At 44.0% G+C, this 15,566-nt stretch overlaps 1 protein-coding gene across 2 annotated transcripts in view; it reads left to right on the top strand.

Moving 5' to 3' along the window:
• LOC125399934 (multidrug resistance protein 2) overlaps window positions 1–15,566 on the top strand; it is a 59,713-nt gene that overhangs the window by 20,372 nt on the left and 23,775 nt on the right. For both annotated transcript variants that reach the window (XM_087902429.1, XM_087902428.1), the window contains exons 12-21: window positions 20–145; window positions 235–438; window positions 718–888; window positions 2,769–2,930; window positions 4,099–4,260; window positions 5,973–6,119; window positions 7,298–7,405; window positions 7,737–7,814; window positions 9,524–9,607; window positions 10,851–11,054. In XM_087902429.1, the coding sequence (XP_087758555.1) occupies window positions 20–145; window positions 235–438; window positions 718–888; window positions 2,769–2,930; window positions 4,099–4,260; window positions 5,973–6,119; window positions 7,298–7,405; window positions 7,737–7,814; window positions 9,524–9,607; window positions 10,851–11,054 (1,446 nt within the window). The remainder of the gene's footprint in view (window positions 1–19; window positions 146–234; window positions 439–717; window positions 889–2,768; window positions 2,931–4,098; window positions 4,261–5,972; window positions 6,120–7,297; window positions 7,406–7,736; window positions 7,815–9,523; window positions 9,608–10,850; window positions 11,055–15,566) is intronic.

Genomic DNA, 15,566 nt, shown 5'->3' with positions numbered 1-15,566 from the left:
TTCTCGTCTGTCTTGGCAGATCTTGAAGGGCCTCAACCTGAAGGTGCAGAGCGGACAGACGGTGGCCCTGGTCGGCAACAGTGGCTGCGGGAAGAGCACCACTGTCCAGCTGCTGCAGAGGCTCTACGACCCCACAGAGGGCGTGGTGAGTGGTCGCGCAGCCAACAGCGCTACCCTTGCCCATCGTTCTGACTCCATGGTTCTAGAGTGTGACAACCACACATCCCGTTTCAGGTCAGTATCAACGGCCAGGACATCAGGACCATCAATGTGAGGTACCTGCGGGAAATCATTGGCGTGGTGAGTCAGGAGCCTGTGTTGTTTGCCACCACGATCGCTGAAAACATTCGCTATGGCCGAGAGAACGTCACCATGGATGAGATCGAGAAAGCAGTCAAGGAAGCCAACGCCTATGACTTCATCATGAAACTGCCCAACGTGAGTTGTGCCTGCCTCTGTCACCCCAAGGCTCCTGTGAACTTAGGAAACTCCTGTTCATTGGATGAACGTCCTTAGAGGGGAAATCCAGTTTACTGTGGATTTTCCAGCGCTCACCCTATGGACGAGTGGTAGATACTTTGTTGCCAAGTACTGGACTGTGTTGCTGGCCAAGCTCCAGTGATGATTCCGCCCCAATTTGAAAGGTGAACTGAGGTAGTTTATTGTTTTACGACATTTCCTGTTATTTTGTTCGTTTCTTTATTGTTTTAATTGTAGAAATTTGATACCCTGGTTGGTGAGAGAGGGGCACAGCTGAGTGGGGGACAGAAACAGAGAATCGCCATTGCTCGTGCCCTGGTCCGCAACCCCAAGATCCTTTTGTTGGATGAGGCGACATCAGCCTTGGACACAGAAAGTGAAGCCGTGGTTCAGGCTGCTCTGGATAAGGTCGGTGAGCTATGCTTAAAGGTTGAATTATAAGAATATCAGTATTCCATTATTTGTATTTTTTCTTGTCTGTGTGACTGTGTATGTGTGTGTATGGATATGCATGTTTAGGAGCACTTGAACATGTGTGTGCATGCATGGATTATCTTCCTTAATCGATCTCCACCTTCTTTTTTGAGACAGTGTCTGTCACTGAACCCGGAGTTCACTGATTGGACAGCGCAGACTCACCTATGAGTCTTAGTATCTTTCAGTCTCTACCTCCCCAGAGCACTCTTGTTTTAAAAAATCTATTTATTTTCTAATAATGTTTTTATTTATTCCTTATGTTGGACTAGACGTCCAAACATCAGGAAGGAGTTGCTCCAGACACCACTCACATAGCCACAATTGATGCAAAAGCAAGAGGATTTTTATTCTGTCATGACAGGGCCCTTCAGGTTCGGGATATGAAGGACATCCGATAGCTGTTACAGCCCATCTTTTAAAGTGAAAAGCCACAGACACAAGGGGGGAGCCTGTAGGTTGTTTTCCAACTTATTAGATTGGCTTATTTAAAAGGTTACTAGTAGTGATCGGTCTATTCCAGGGCAGGAGAATAGCTGTGTGGTCAGGTGAGATAAGGGGAGCATCTGTGGGCCATCCTGACCTTGTTTCAGTGACTAAAGCAATACATCAGTAACTGAGTCAACATCTGTGGGTTGTCTGCCTTAATTCCCAGAATGGAGTTATGTTTGAAGATTATTCACAAGGACACAGGAGGATGAGCAGTCCACCATGTGTGTGTGTGGGCGACTGTCCTGTTTCCAAGACAGAGTGAGTGTAAGGTTTTAGAAAAATGTCTTAGGGTTGAGGGGGCTTACAAATGCATTTGGAGTCTTTCATTTAAGAATTTCATACAATATATTTTGATCATATTCTTTGTTGGTATTATTGTTTTATGAGACAGAGTTTCCCTGCGTAGCCCAGGCTGTCCTGGAACTAGCTTTGTAGACCAGACTGGCCTTGAACTCAGAGACCCACCTACCTCTGCCTCCCAAGTGCTGGGATGAAAGGCCTGCGCCACCACCACCTGGCTTTGGTCATATTCTTTACTCAACCACAACCCCAATTTCTCCCATATCCTTCTTTACCTTCCTATCACCATACTTCATCTTCTCTGTCTTCTGATTCTTAAGACAAACAAATCCAGAGTCCAGTTTGTGCTGGCTGACTACTCCTGAGCACAGGGCCTGCCCTGCAGTGTGGTTGATACACAGTTTTACTCTATTGAAGAAAATGGATTTTTTTCTCTACTGGAGCTATCAGTTAGCTCATTGGCTAAGTGGAACTTCATGCCCATGAAATCATAGACTGTTTTCTGTAGCTTTGCTGGTTTTATGTTGTCAAAGCACTGGCATTCAGTAAGCATAAGTAGAATGAGTGAGTCTTTGTAACAGCTCAATGAGGCTTCTGTCCTGCCTAGTTCCCACCCACAACCGACAAGTCCCAAAGAAAATCACACAGAGGTCTCTATAAGATTATAAACTGATTGGCCCATTAACTCAGGCTTCTTGCTAACTCTTATAACTTATATCAACCCATTATTCTTATCTATGTTAGCCACATGGCTCAGTACCTTTTTCAGCAGAGCAGGTCACATCTTGCTTCTTCGGTGATCTGGGCTGGACTGGGAGGAATGGGCTTCCTTCTTCCCAGAATTCTCCTGTTCTCATCGCCCTGCCTCTACTTCCTGTCTGGTTGACCCACCTATACTTCCTGCCTGGTCAATCAGCATTTATTTAAAACATGATTGACAGAATACAGACAATTCTCCCCGACCATGTCTTTACATATAGTTAGTTATTCGTGTATCTAAAGCCAGGTTTCTGTGTCTCCAGGCTAGGGAAGGCCGGACCACCATTGTGATAGCTCACCGCTTGTCTACAGTTCGTAACGCTGATGTCATTGCTGGCTTTGATGGTGGTGTCATTGTGGAGCAAGGGAATCACGATGAGCTCATGAAACAGAAGGGCATTTACTTCAAACTTGTCATGACACAGGTACGGTGGAACTCTGCAATTTTCCAAAATTATCTTGGTGATGGCATACGACTATTTAATGCTATGGATGATTTAATATGATTATCTTGAAAAGCAGGAAAAGTACTGTGGATATACAGGATCAAGCAAGTGTTTTGTGTTGCTTTTTTGGGAAAGAGAGAGAAGCTTAAAAAGGGTAATTAACATTTTTAACAAGGTTTAGAGATGAGTTACTCATGGTAGGAGCTGCTGTCCACATGTGGCTACTGAACATTAGAATATTGGTTAATCTGGAGTGTGAAATGTTTTAAGTACAAAATGAACACTGGGATTCTGAAGGTCTAGTATAAAACATGCAAAATATTCCAGTAGCTTTTTGTATTGCTTCATGTTAAATGCATAATATGTTGGATGACAATAATATCTTGGATTCTCTAGATTAAATATATAGTTAAATTGATTTTTATCCATTTTCACATTCTCTAATGTGGCTGCTAGAACATTTTAAATGGCAGATGTGGCTCACGTTACGAGATACACCACATTGCCTTTGATTGCACTAGTTCAAAGTGAACTTGATTGACTGAGTGCCCCAGAAAAGCCCGCTTCAGTTCCTTTCTGTGGCTGTGATAAAGTTGCCAGGACCAAGCACAGCTTAGGGAGGACGGGGCTGATTCCATCCTATGTTCCATCCTTGTCATGAGTTCCTCATCCAGGGAAGTCAGGCCGGGGACTCAGGCGGGAAGCTGGAGGAGGAGCTGAGTGCGGGGGCCACGGAGGAGTGCTGCTTACTGACTTACTCCCTCTGGCTTCCTCTGCAGTCTTTCTTGGACTACCCAGGACCACCTGCCAGTGTGCTGGGCCCACCCACTGAAATTGTAAATCGAGAAAATGCCCCACAGAATTGCTTAAATGCCAGTCTAATGGGAGCGTTTTCTTCATTAAGATTCCTGCTCCCTAGATGTGTAGGTTTGTGTGCAGTTGACCCACTAAGCAGCACAGAAATGGCGAAGCGTATTATATTTGGTGGCAATCCTTGTCACTCTGCGGTTTACATTTCGTCACATGAGCAAGCAGAGCAGCTTAGTCCCTTTATGTCCCAGAAAACCTTGGAACTTTCCAGATTTTCCTAATGCTGATGTCCATGGACCCTCGTCTAACCAATTTCTGTCTTTCTTATTTGTTTTAGACTACAGGAAATGAGATTAAACAGGAAAGTGAAACTTATGAATCCCAAAGTGACATTGATGCTCCTGAATTGACTTCAAAAGAATCCACATCCCCTTTAATACGGAAATGTAGCTACAGTCCACAAGACCGAGAGAGAAGAGTTAGTGTGAAAGAGGCCCAGGTATGGATGTGGCTGTAGTCGTGGGGCTAAACCCTCCCCACACCTTTCCTTGTGTGTTAATTGGGTGAGCTAGGGCCAGGGTAGGAGGAAAACAAGATACAACTGTATAAGACTCTGTCATGTTTATAGATTATTCCAGAAATCAAAACCACAGCATATTACAGTCAGTTCAGAACTTAAGAGTAAGAATTCTTAGGACGTTTTTAAATTTTGGATTTCTGTAAAGAAACTGTAGTCAGCTAAGGGCTTGGCTGTGACAGGCTACTCAACTGGAGCAGCTGCAGGGAGGAGGGAAGGTTTGTCGCGTCTCAGAGTTTGAGGGTGAGTTCATCATGATGGGGCTTAAGAGTGATGCATGCCTGTGTTCGGTTCCCTTGCCTTTGAGTCAGCCCCACAGTTAGGTCTTCTCACAGCGGCTAAGCAGATCTTAACCTGGATAATCCCTCGCTGTCATGCTCTGACGCTTGTCTTCTTGGTTATTCTGATTCCTATTAAATTGACGATATTAGCCATCACCGTCAGGATTTCCTAAAGTCAAGAATGCTGAATAAATCTTAAAGCATTAGTAAAATAAGCTGTTTTGTTTTGTTTCATTTTTGTGGTGCTAGGACCTCATACTTTTAGTTTGGCACCTTACCAAACGAGCTACATCTCCCACCCCTCAGTTTACGATCTACTATAGCAAGTAGACACAACTCTTCCTGTGTGCCATTGTACTCGGAGCATACATGGAGATTCTGAACAGGCGGATAGTGCTGGAGTCCAACCATGTATGTTTAAATAAACATATAACCTTCAAGATTATGTTTATGAGAGTTAGAAGCACATATTTTTTATAATCTCAGATGTCCATAATAACAGAATTATTATGTGTTAGGCAGTTTAATAATTTTTAAAAAGAGTGAGACTCTGGTGGTTCTGCTAGTATTAAATTTTCTATTCTGTTTGTTCCCCATAGTAAATATTCTTATCTTGTGAATTCTAGGCCAAGAGTATTGATAAGAACATCTTTGGTTTTTTGAAAAAAGAATGAAGCTATCAGAGTTAGCTTCAAGAGAGTACTACCAGTCAATAAGGAATCATATTATATTCATTAATGATAATATGGATGGATGGAGCTATAGATGATAGACTTAATTATCAATTTTTAAATAATACATCTTTGTATATGAGTATTTTGCCTGTATGTGTACCATGTATGTGTCAGGGGTACCCCTAAAGGCCAGAATCAGAGTCCCAATGTAAGATGCAGCACAAGAGACCCTGGCAGGTCCCACTGCAGGTGGGGTACCATGCAGTAAACAGAATAGACCATGCAAAGAGAGCTTGGGGAGTATGGAGTTATATTTAGGAAGGTGGTATTGGGAGGATACGGGAGAGGAAGGGAGAGAGAGAGAGGGCGGGAGAGAAAGAGGAGAAGGCCAAAGTGGGCTTGCCTGGGCTGAAAATGAGAGATTGTGAGTGGATGGAGCTTGTCTCTTAAAGGGACAGTGTATTGCCTGGGTTCATCCGGCCAGGTGACAGGGCAGACCAGCATAATCCTAACACGTAGACTCATAGTTAAAGACAATTATGAATTGCCTTGTGGGTGCTGGGAATAGAGCATGGGTCCTCTGCAAGATCAGCAAGTGCTCTCAACTGCTGAGACATTTCTCTAGCCCCCACATTATGAATTTTGTAAACTGTCCTGCTGTAATGCATGCGTTTTCTAGGATGAAGATGTGCCTCTTGTTTCCTTCTGGCGGATCCTAAAGCTGAACATAACTGAATGGCCTTACTTAGTCGTTGGTGTGTTTTGTGCTGTTGTAAGCGGGTGCATGCAACCTATGTTCGCCATAGTATTTTCAAGGATTATAGGGGTAAGTGTCCGTGGCCTTTTGTGTATTTGTTGTATTTACTGATGAAGAGCGAATGAACGGCCTCTATTTGTACCGTTGACGATAAGCCTGAAAAACACGACTCTACACATGGCTTGAAGAGAGGAGAATAGAAGTCTAATTTGTAAGAGGAAATCGAATTTTTTTATTTAAATTTTTAATTATTTTTGATGCAAGAGTAATCATTTTCATCTCCTTTAACCTTCCCTAGCTCCTTAGATCTACTCCCCACTCACTCTCAAATTCTTTTTTTAAATATTTATTTATTTATTATGTATACAATATTCTGTCTACATGTATGCCTGCAGACCAAAAGAGGGCACCAGACTTCATTACAGATAGTTGTGAGCCACCATGTGGTTGCTGGGAATTGAACTCAGGACCTTTGGAAGAGCAGGCAATGCTCTTAACCGCTGAGCCATCTCTCCAGCCCCCCACTCTCAAGTTCTTTCACTCTTTCATAATTATTATTGTTCTACACACTCTGAGTCTGTTTAGTGGATGAACACAAAGAAATGAGGATAAAAGACAGTTGACAGAATGAGCTGTCCTTTGGGAGTGGAAAGAGTGTAAGAGCCAGAGAACCAAGACACCTGCTGCTGGATAACATGGGAGCTGTACCCATGAAATCTCAACAATATAATTGCCTAAACAAGACCCATATAATGACATACCAGTCAACATGCCTGTGTGGGCGGGGACATTTCACAAGGCCCCATCATCAATCAATGGCTGCTAAGAGAGGGAGACTCCATTTTCTTCAGGGATGAGTTCCGTGATACGGTATCCAGTCCCAAGTAATCAAACAGCTTGGAACACTTTGAAATCTTCGAATAGTAAAACAATGAGTTATTGAACAATGGTGTTCCTTACCAAACTTCCAAGTGGAGAGAATTTATTACAATGCATTTCATAGTAGGATAGCACGCATTGATTTCTATGGACCCGGGAAAATGCTGGGTGAGTCTGTGAATGGCAGACCATCTCTGTCATGAAGGAACAGATGCAGATGCCTTAGAGGGCAGTGTTCTGGAAGCCACCCTTGTTCCAGGATACAAAGTCTGTTTTGTCCCCCACACTGAGTTGAGACTGGGATGGCCTCCCTGAGGAGTGCCTTCCTCAGCCATAGAACTAACAACCCCTCAAATATTTTGTCATAGGTTTTCACAAGAGATGATGACCCCGAAACCAAACAACAGAATTGTAATTTGTTTTCACTGCTTTTTCTGGTCATGGGAATGATTTGTTTTGTTACATATTTCTTTCAGGTAAGTGTCTACATCGCTTCTGTATTCATTTTGAAAGATTTTGGACACAAGTGCTTACTTTTCCTGTTTGTATAGTTCCTCTTTCATCACCTGGACTGTACCAGCCCTGTGGCTCTGACTCCTCTTCTTGCTCCTTCCTCCCCTCTACCCTTTTCCCTACTGCAGCCCTCGACCTGATCACAGTAGGGAGTGTTCAATGTGCTATAGTGATTAGAACAGAGATGGAGACATGAGAATGGGAGCCCGGGGTTAGTTTAGCATCCATCCCCTGTGTGTTTGGTATCTGAGTTCCTGGCCAGCCTTCTGTGTGATGCCTTCTTGTTCTTCTTAGGGCTTCACGTTTGGCAAAGCTGGAGAGATCCTCACTAAGCGACTCCGATACAAGGTTTTCAAGTCCATTCTGAGACAGGTACGGCCGCTGTGGCTTGCACCCTGGGGTCGGGGGAGTAGGAATTCTCTCTTGTGCTCCATAGACATAGATTGTAGGAGCACTGCCAAGTTCCTTAGATAGAGATCCTGCATGGGTCTCCCTTAGCCTCCCCTTGAGATGCTGGTAAACCATCTGTCGATGTAGACTGCGGACGTGAACTCTGTTTGCTGCAGGCGGGCACAAGGAACCAGATTGAGTTGGGACAAATGGAGTCTCCAGAGTAGATTCTCCTCTAGTCTTTTGGTCCAGTATTGAAAAATGCAGAAACCAAAGTCATCTTCAATAGTGCTCATTCCCTCTTCCTTCTTTCTCCTGTGAGCCTGGGATACCCCGCCCCGCCCCATGCTTTTCATTCCACAGATCCAGGGTCATTACCGTGAGCATCATCCCTCACTGCCTGGTTTCTTTGTTCCTCAAAGGCTAACAGAACCCACATAGAGTGTTAGCTCCCTGCCTTGAGAGGACAGAGTGCATCTCACACTTCACATCTTCTCAAACAGACAGAGAGCATATTTTCCTTAAAGAAGAATTTGGATTTGGGGAAAGTGTCCCAGGACAGCCCCGTTGAAAGAGGAGAAATTTACACATGACTTTAAAACCTTTATGATCAATTGTCATTTACTATTAAATAAAAAAAAAAATGTTCAGGCATCCTAGCCCAAGCAAGCCCAAGGCACTTGAACCCATCTCCAAAGCATTAGTCTTCCATATGGACAGTCACATCTCCTTGGCCGTTGTTTTGTTGTTATTTCAAGATTTATTTTATTTTTTGAAATTATGTATATGTTGGGAGGGGGATGACATGCACAGGAGGGTGGGGCCTGTAGGCCGCTGTTCAGACTGAAACCTAATGACCACTCCTGTTTAATGACCAGTCAGTTGCTCCTCAGCCTCCTCGCTGGTTTCATGGCCGCCATCCCCATCCTGGTCTGGAGGCAGTGTGCATTCAGCAGGGAAGTCTCTAGTCTCCACAGCTGCCAAAGGCCATGTGCAGCTCCCATCCACCTCAGCTGCAATGGCACCCCTGTCTTCAAGACACCATAGGTAACTGCACAGCGGTGGTGGAAGAGAGGTTCAGGGGGACCCCAATAGGACAAAAGAATCCACAGGGAGAGGCTGGTTTAGAGACAAATACTGTGGGCTTGTTGTTTGTGTGTTTGGGCTACCATAGCCTGCTAGCTTTTGTTAAGACAGAGTGTGCCTCGGCTCGGGTCACTGCAAGTGCTGCATCATCTTTCTCTTGGACACACTCATCTCTTCCTTTCTTAGAATGTCTGCTCCCAGTCCCCTTAGAAAGTCCTTCCTGCCACTTCCCTGCCTTGTCCCTTGCCTCTTTTGTCCTTCTTTAATATGTTTTTGTCCGGAGTGTTAAGTCCCGTTCAGACAACGTGAATTTGTTTCCTCATGCCTTCTGTCTCTGGAGCTGAGGCTGAAGGATGACAGCAACATGTCACTCTCCACTGTTTAACCCTTGGAGTTCTGCTGGAGACAAGGAGACATTTTTATATAAATTAACGAATAAAACAGTCCAGTTGTGTGCTTGCATATTAACTCCCTTCTGTCTATTGAGCATTAAATTCTGGATACTAAATGTGGGGGATATGTCATAGGGGACACGGTCACTTTCTCCTAAATCTCAGAGTTCCCTAACTAGGGCATTACGGTGAAAGAATACCTCTGTGTTACAGGACATAAGCTGGTTCGATGACCCTAAGAACAGCACTGGCGCCCTGACCACCAGGCTCGCCAGTGATGCTGCTAACGTGAAAGGGGTACGTGCTTCCTGGGGGTGATGTCATTATGCCGTTTGATCCGCAGCATGAAATTCCTTTCCCTTAGAGCTGTTAGTGGCTGTCTTTAAGAAAATGTCAATAGGGGTTGGCAGAAAAAAATGTAAATATTTATTTAATCCATTGGGGTATCACATGCACTGTAGCTAGGTATAAAATTAAATATATATTGAATGGTATATAACTTATAAGAATTCCTTTGATAAGGTCTACCGAGAACAGTTATTAGAAAAGACCCACTGTGTGTGGTATCCTGCCCAGAAGGCTCATCTGAGGTGTGACTGTTGCTAACAGAAGGGGAAGTACTAATAGTGCATCTCGCACGGTCAGTCTGTCTTACTGCTCAGTTGATCAATGGACAGTTGTAATCGCTACTCAAGAAGGACACATGACCTCTTGTCAGGATGTTCTAGGCATACAGTTCAGAGAAAAAGGAAGAAAAGCTTCCTTAAAATGATGATAGGAGACAAAACACATATTAAAAGTTAGAGAAGGAATAGCTTTGAATTCTCACATCAACAGATTTTGATCTCTGGCTGAAGTTACAGTGTCTTCCATACCCGCCACTTCATCACAGTAGCCTTCAAGAAGATGGGGTGAAAATGCAAACACGTTCATTGTTGTGTCTCCCTCTGCCCTGAACTTGCTTTAGTGATCATGCTTTGGTCCATAAAGATGTCTTTGAATTGAGGAATCAGTCATGGCTGGGGGGAGGTTCAGAAGGAAAGAGCACTTTCTCTGCAGTTCCACAACACTCAACGTAAAAAGCCAGACATGACTGACTGCATATGCCTGCAACCCTCAGCACTGGGGGGACAGAGACAGGGACCCCAGGAGCTTGTGAGCAAGCTATGGTTAATGTTTTAAGGCAGGAAGGCTTAGAGAACAGGAGCAGAACCCCTCCACATCCTGCTCTGTCCTCCACATGGGTGAGTACGCCAGCATGCTCATGTACATGCACCCCACAAACACGCGCACGCACCTCCAGGCAAACACACCAACGAAAGAAAAAGGAATCAGAATAGAGAGAAAAATCAGTTCTGGATTATTGACCCACTGTCCTATTTTTGCAGAAGTCGGGGAAATCCTCATTTGAGAGACACAATTTTAGGATCCGAGAAGAAAATTCGTGTCTTCACATGAAAGCAAATTCTCCTAAGTCTCAAGAGTACATGTATTTTACAGTTAATCTAAAAACGTGTCTCTACTTCCTTATGTTTTCCAGGCGATGGGTTCCAGGCTTGCTGTCACTACCCAGAATGTAGCAAATCTCGGGACAGGAATCATCATAGCCTTAATCTATGGCTGGCAGTTAACACTTTTGCTTGTAGTGATTGTTCCGCTCATTATTTTGGGTGGCTTTATGGAAATGAAGCTCATGTCTAGTCAAGCTCTGAAAGACAAGAAAGAACTAGAGGTTTCTGGAAAGGTGAGTCCAACACAGCGCGGTTCTTCTCTAGCATAAAAAGTGTGTAGGTGGTGACGCCCACCAGTTCCCTGTTGCTGGCTGGGCCCTGAGGATGCCGTCCTAACCATTCTTCCAGCAAACTTCAGTTTCCTGCAGATTCATATCTGAAGAAAAGTGGGCAACACCTCTCTCAGTTTGGAGACTGGCAGATGCTTTTGGTGGCTTTTCTGGCTTCAGGCTGCTGCCTCCACTTTGCCCTGCATTCCCTTCCATTCTTCTCTTTTCCCTCTTTTCCTTCTCTCCCCACCTTCTCTGTCTTTCTATCTTTCTTTAAGCCATTCCTGTAGGCGGGGGACATAGGCACATTTTGTTATGCACATTTGGAGAGAAGCAGTATGGAAAAATTACTCCACTTGAGACTACTGCTTTCCTCTTTTCCATGCCCCCCCCCCTTCTCTCACATCTGCTCTCTTCCCCTTAGTCCTGTTTGTTGTGCACCCTTAGCTATTTTTTTCACAGCTTAACAAATGCTTTTGTGGGACTTACTGGATTTCCTGGCAAATATTTTGTTTCTTGTACTGACCCGACCAGGTATGTTCTGCTAAAAAAATTCATTAGGTGAGACCGATGGACACACAGGCTGTGCTCTTCAGGCCTTAGAATCAGTCTCTCCTGGAGCCAGGATCCAAACTCAGGCAGTGGTACTCCTATAGGTTAGCTGGGAATCCACATTCTGTTATGGTGGAGAATAGTCAGATGTCACATGCTCTCTCAGAAATGAGAGTTTGGAACAGGGCTGCCCCCTCAAATGAGCCCAATGTCTACTAGTGCTTGATTTTCCAAATTCTCAAGACGTAGGGCCCAGCCCAAGGATTTGGGCTCCCAGTGGGTGTGTGTTTGGTACTTTGTCTCCTAGCCAGGCACCTCACTGACATAAATGATTAGGAAGGTCCCAGAAGTTAGTCATTACCCAGGTTCTTCCTCCTGTTTCCCTGCAGTTTCTCGGAGAGAAATCCTTACGGCCAGCTTTCTTGCCTCCAACTATTGTTTCCAGGGTCAGCCTTCACAGTGTGAATGCCCTCAGAGTGTTCTGGCTCAAGCAACCTAGTCCCAGCTTCCTGAGTAAATAACTTCAGCTAACAGTGTGCTTGGGTTCTTTATTTCTGTGGTGAAGACTTTTCATTTGAAGAAAAGCATTGCGATTTTATAGCACTGGTACGCTTCAAATGTCCTAGAGTGATGGTGGGAAGATGACCAATCCTAAAAACCAGACATCTGGTACAGGCTTGTGAAGGTACAGGCTTGCTTCAGCATGAGTGAGGAAAGGGGCACAGTTGGAGATGGATGTGTCTGCCTATGGCAGATCTTCAGAGTCACGGTCAGGTTCTAATTCAGTGGTAGATCCTTAGAGGGACTACAGGGCATAGAGACCCTGGCGGTGGCTATTCCAGCCATCTACTTCATATTAAAAATCAACCTCATTGTTATAATTCTCAGGTTACTATTTACTATTAAATAGATGGCCTATAGCCACCATCACCTTATGAGCTGTATGTGTATTCTCTTACTTAAGGCTGTCAGTAACTGTGCAGAATTGTCCCTATTGGACAGATGATAAAGTCCAAAGTCTAGAGAGATCCTGGATTGTGTCCAAAGCCACACGGTAGTGGAGGTCTCACTGATCTAACTCTATAGACTTCTCCTCCTATATTCTACATTCTTCACACGATCCCATCCTCATATCTCTTAGATACAGATTGGGTCATGCTAGCTCTAGTCTCCTGTATTCTACATTCTCCACATGAGTCTGTTCTCATATCTGTTAGATACAGACTGGGTCATGCTAGCCTGTACTTTAAATCTTGCAGTGACCTCTAACGAGTTGCACACAGTCCAAGCTTTTTTCCCGGCTGCAAACCCGATGTGGTCCAGTCCTCAATGACTGTTCTTTCCTTGCACCCTAGCCTTCATTGTGCACACTGCTGCAGCCGCCGGGGGCTGTGCAATTCCTATCACACGACTCTGCTTCCCTTGGATCTCATGGACGACTCATTGACATCACTCAGGTTTTTGAGTTGTGTTTTCCGAGGCCACACACTTATTGAATGTGTGCCTCCTCTGATGTTTCTGTCCTAGTTCTTGATTAATGAGTGGTGTGTATTCCTTGCTAAAACTTAAGTTCCACGAAGGACAAGCCTATGTCTGATAATTTGCCTCTAAAGAAATGAGGTAAGCTTGAGATTTTTAAGCAGTTCTGTGTAATTTCACAGAACACTTACTCAAGTGTGTGATGCCCAGGGCTGCTCATATTCCAGCAATGGAATGTCAGGGCCTTCTCATGTCCTGATAGTATGGTGTTGCAGACTGTCCTTGTTAGCCGGAGTCATGGTGTCTGGGAAGACAGGGCTGCTCACCATTCTCACTCTTTCTGTCAGACTCATAGCTCGACTGTCTATGGCTTGTGCTTGGCTGTGTGCAGTCGTGTTCTTATGGACTAATGAGCACTACTGAAAACATGGAGGGTTTTTCAATCTTGAAAGCCATAAGCAAACATTATTTTTTGAAGGCAGGAGGAAGAGGGTAAAGGGATATTTTTTTCAAAATCACGTATTTTCCTTTCTCCAAAATTATTTAGTAAATGATACTTTCTGAACGAAACAGTAGTATTTTTTTTACTCTTCCAACTACAAATTCTTCATTTAGGGAATTACTTAGTCTTTAAAACTTGTGGAGATTGAAGCTGTAAGGGTGCAAGCTTCTAGTTCAGGTTTTTCCTAATCACTTCATTGTGCCTCAAAAATGAAGAAATAATTCTGTAGAATAGAATGTGATTTCACTGACCATATGAAGCCTGTGTCCAAACTCTCATTTTTCTCAGCGATACCCCGGTGCCTTGCACAGAAAGTCTTTCCGACATTTGAATTTGACCGTGGAACTTGTTTTCTATCACCCTTCGCTGTGGTTTGTTCAGTTGTCTGACTAACCCGGCACAGCGCTCCTATTTATGTGAACCCCTGTAATTAAAAATAGTTTAATGTAGCTGAACAAAGATTTTCTGGATCATTTTTTCCTCTAACATCTTACTTTCTTTATTCTCAGGATTTTCTAAAGTGCATATGTGTTTGGTGTGTGTATGCAGTTGTATGTTGTATGTGAGTATGGGTGCTGTGCGTATGTGTGAGGGGTCAGGCTCGGGTCATTTCCCAGGAGCCATCCTGCTTGTCTTTGAGTCCGAGTCCCTCCCTGGGACCCAGAAACCACTGGTTAGATTAGACTAGCTCAGCAAGTCCCAAGGACCCTTCTCTCTCCACTTCCCCAGTGCTGATATTACAAGTAGAGTGAGAGAGAAAGTGTGTGTGTGTGTGTGTGTGTGTGTGTGTGTAGTGATCATCCAGAAAAATGATCTGTGATAGCCATACCTTCAGATTTAAGTGAGCCTATAAAGTGTGCAGCTAGCAAACCAAAGTACAAGAATAATAGCAACTCGCAGGTAGATAGAAGCAACAGACAGCTAGCAATACATCAGCAAATAAAATACTCAAAGCATACAGCAGAAATGACTGAAGCAGACTGCTTGAGGGAGCAAATAAAGGTAACAGCAAGTCAGAGCTTAAAGTATTGAGTAGGAATTGACTGGAGAAGAAGCAGCCGTGCTGAGCTGCCCACTGTTCCTCCCACAAATGAGCTGCTTCTAGAGGACTGGGTTCCCAGCACTCACTCAGCAGTTCACAGCCATCTGTAACTCCAGCTCCAGGGCATGTGATGTCCTCTTCTGTCTGCCATGGGCATGGCATGCAAGTGGTGCACAGACATTACATGCAGACAAACACACTGATATTGATAACATAAAATAATTTTTTTAATCTTCATATTTAGATAATTTGTACAGGATTCAGTGAACAATAAGTGGGTTCCATATTTGGGGTATTGTTCTACAATTATGACATAATGGGATGTGTCCTTGTTACAATCAGGTCTGACCGGTGAAAGAGCCTGAGAGAAGACTATCTAAGAGGAACTTCTCTTGGTGACGTAGAGTTTTAGAGCTAAAGAAATGGTAGAGAGCTTCTATCTGTCCCCTTCGCTTTACAGATGAGAAGCCACATACAAAGTAAATTTGCAGGAAAGTAGAATTGGAGTAGGTCATGTTAAGTAAGAAACAAACAAGTCTGTTTTATTCCATGTGTAGAATACGTTAGAAGGTGAGAGAGAAATGTCTGGACCCAGGAAGGGTTGAGGAGAGGGTGGAGAAGTACATGGACATGACGTGAATATATGGAAATACCAGAGAATCCTGTTCATCTGTACAATGTTTGTTGATGACAAACAGCGTTTACTGTCGTTAACCTAGTGATTGAACTTTCAAAACCTTTTCCTAAGTAAATTATTTCATGCCAGTAAATCCTCACATTCAAAGATATCTGTGGGAATAAGAATTGGAAGTGCTGCTAGGGCTGAAAACAGGCCGCATTGTTAAGGTTGTCTATGGTACCGCACTGCATGTATTCAGTAACCCTGGAATGCTCTTTTCCC

The sequence above is a fragment of the Myodes glareolus genome, chromosome 27, assembly GCF_982192425.1.
Source record: "Myodes glareolus chromosome 27, mMyoGla1.1, whole genome shotgun sequence".
Classification (NCBI taxonomy): Eukaryota; Metazoa; Chordata; class Mammalia; order Rodentia; family Cricetidae; genus Myodes; species Myodes glareolus.
Note: the sequence above shows the minus strand (reverse complement) of the source record. Positions and strands in the feature narration are given on the sequence as shown.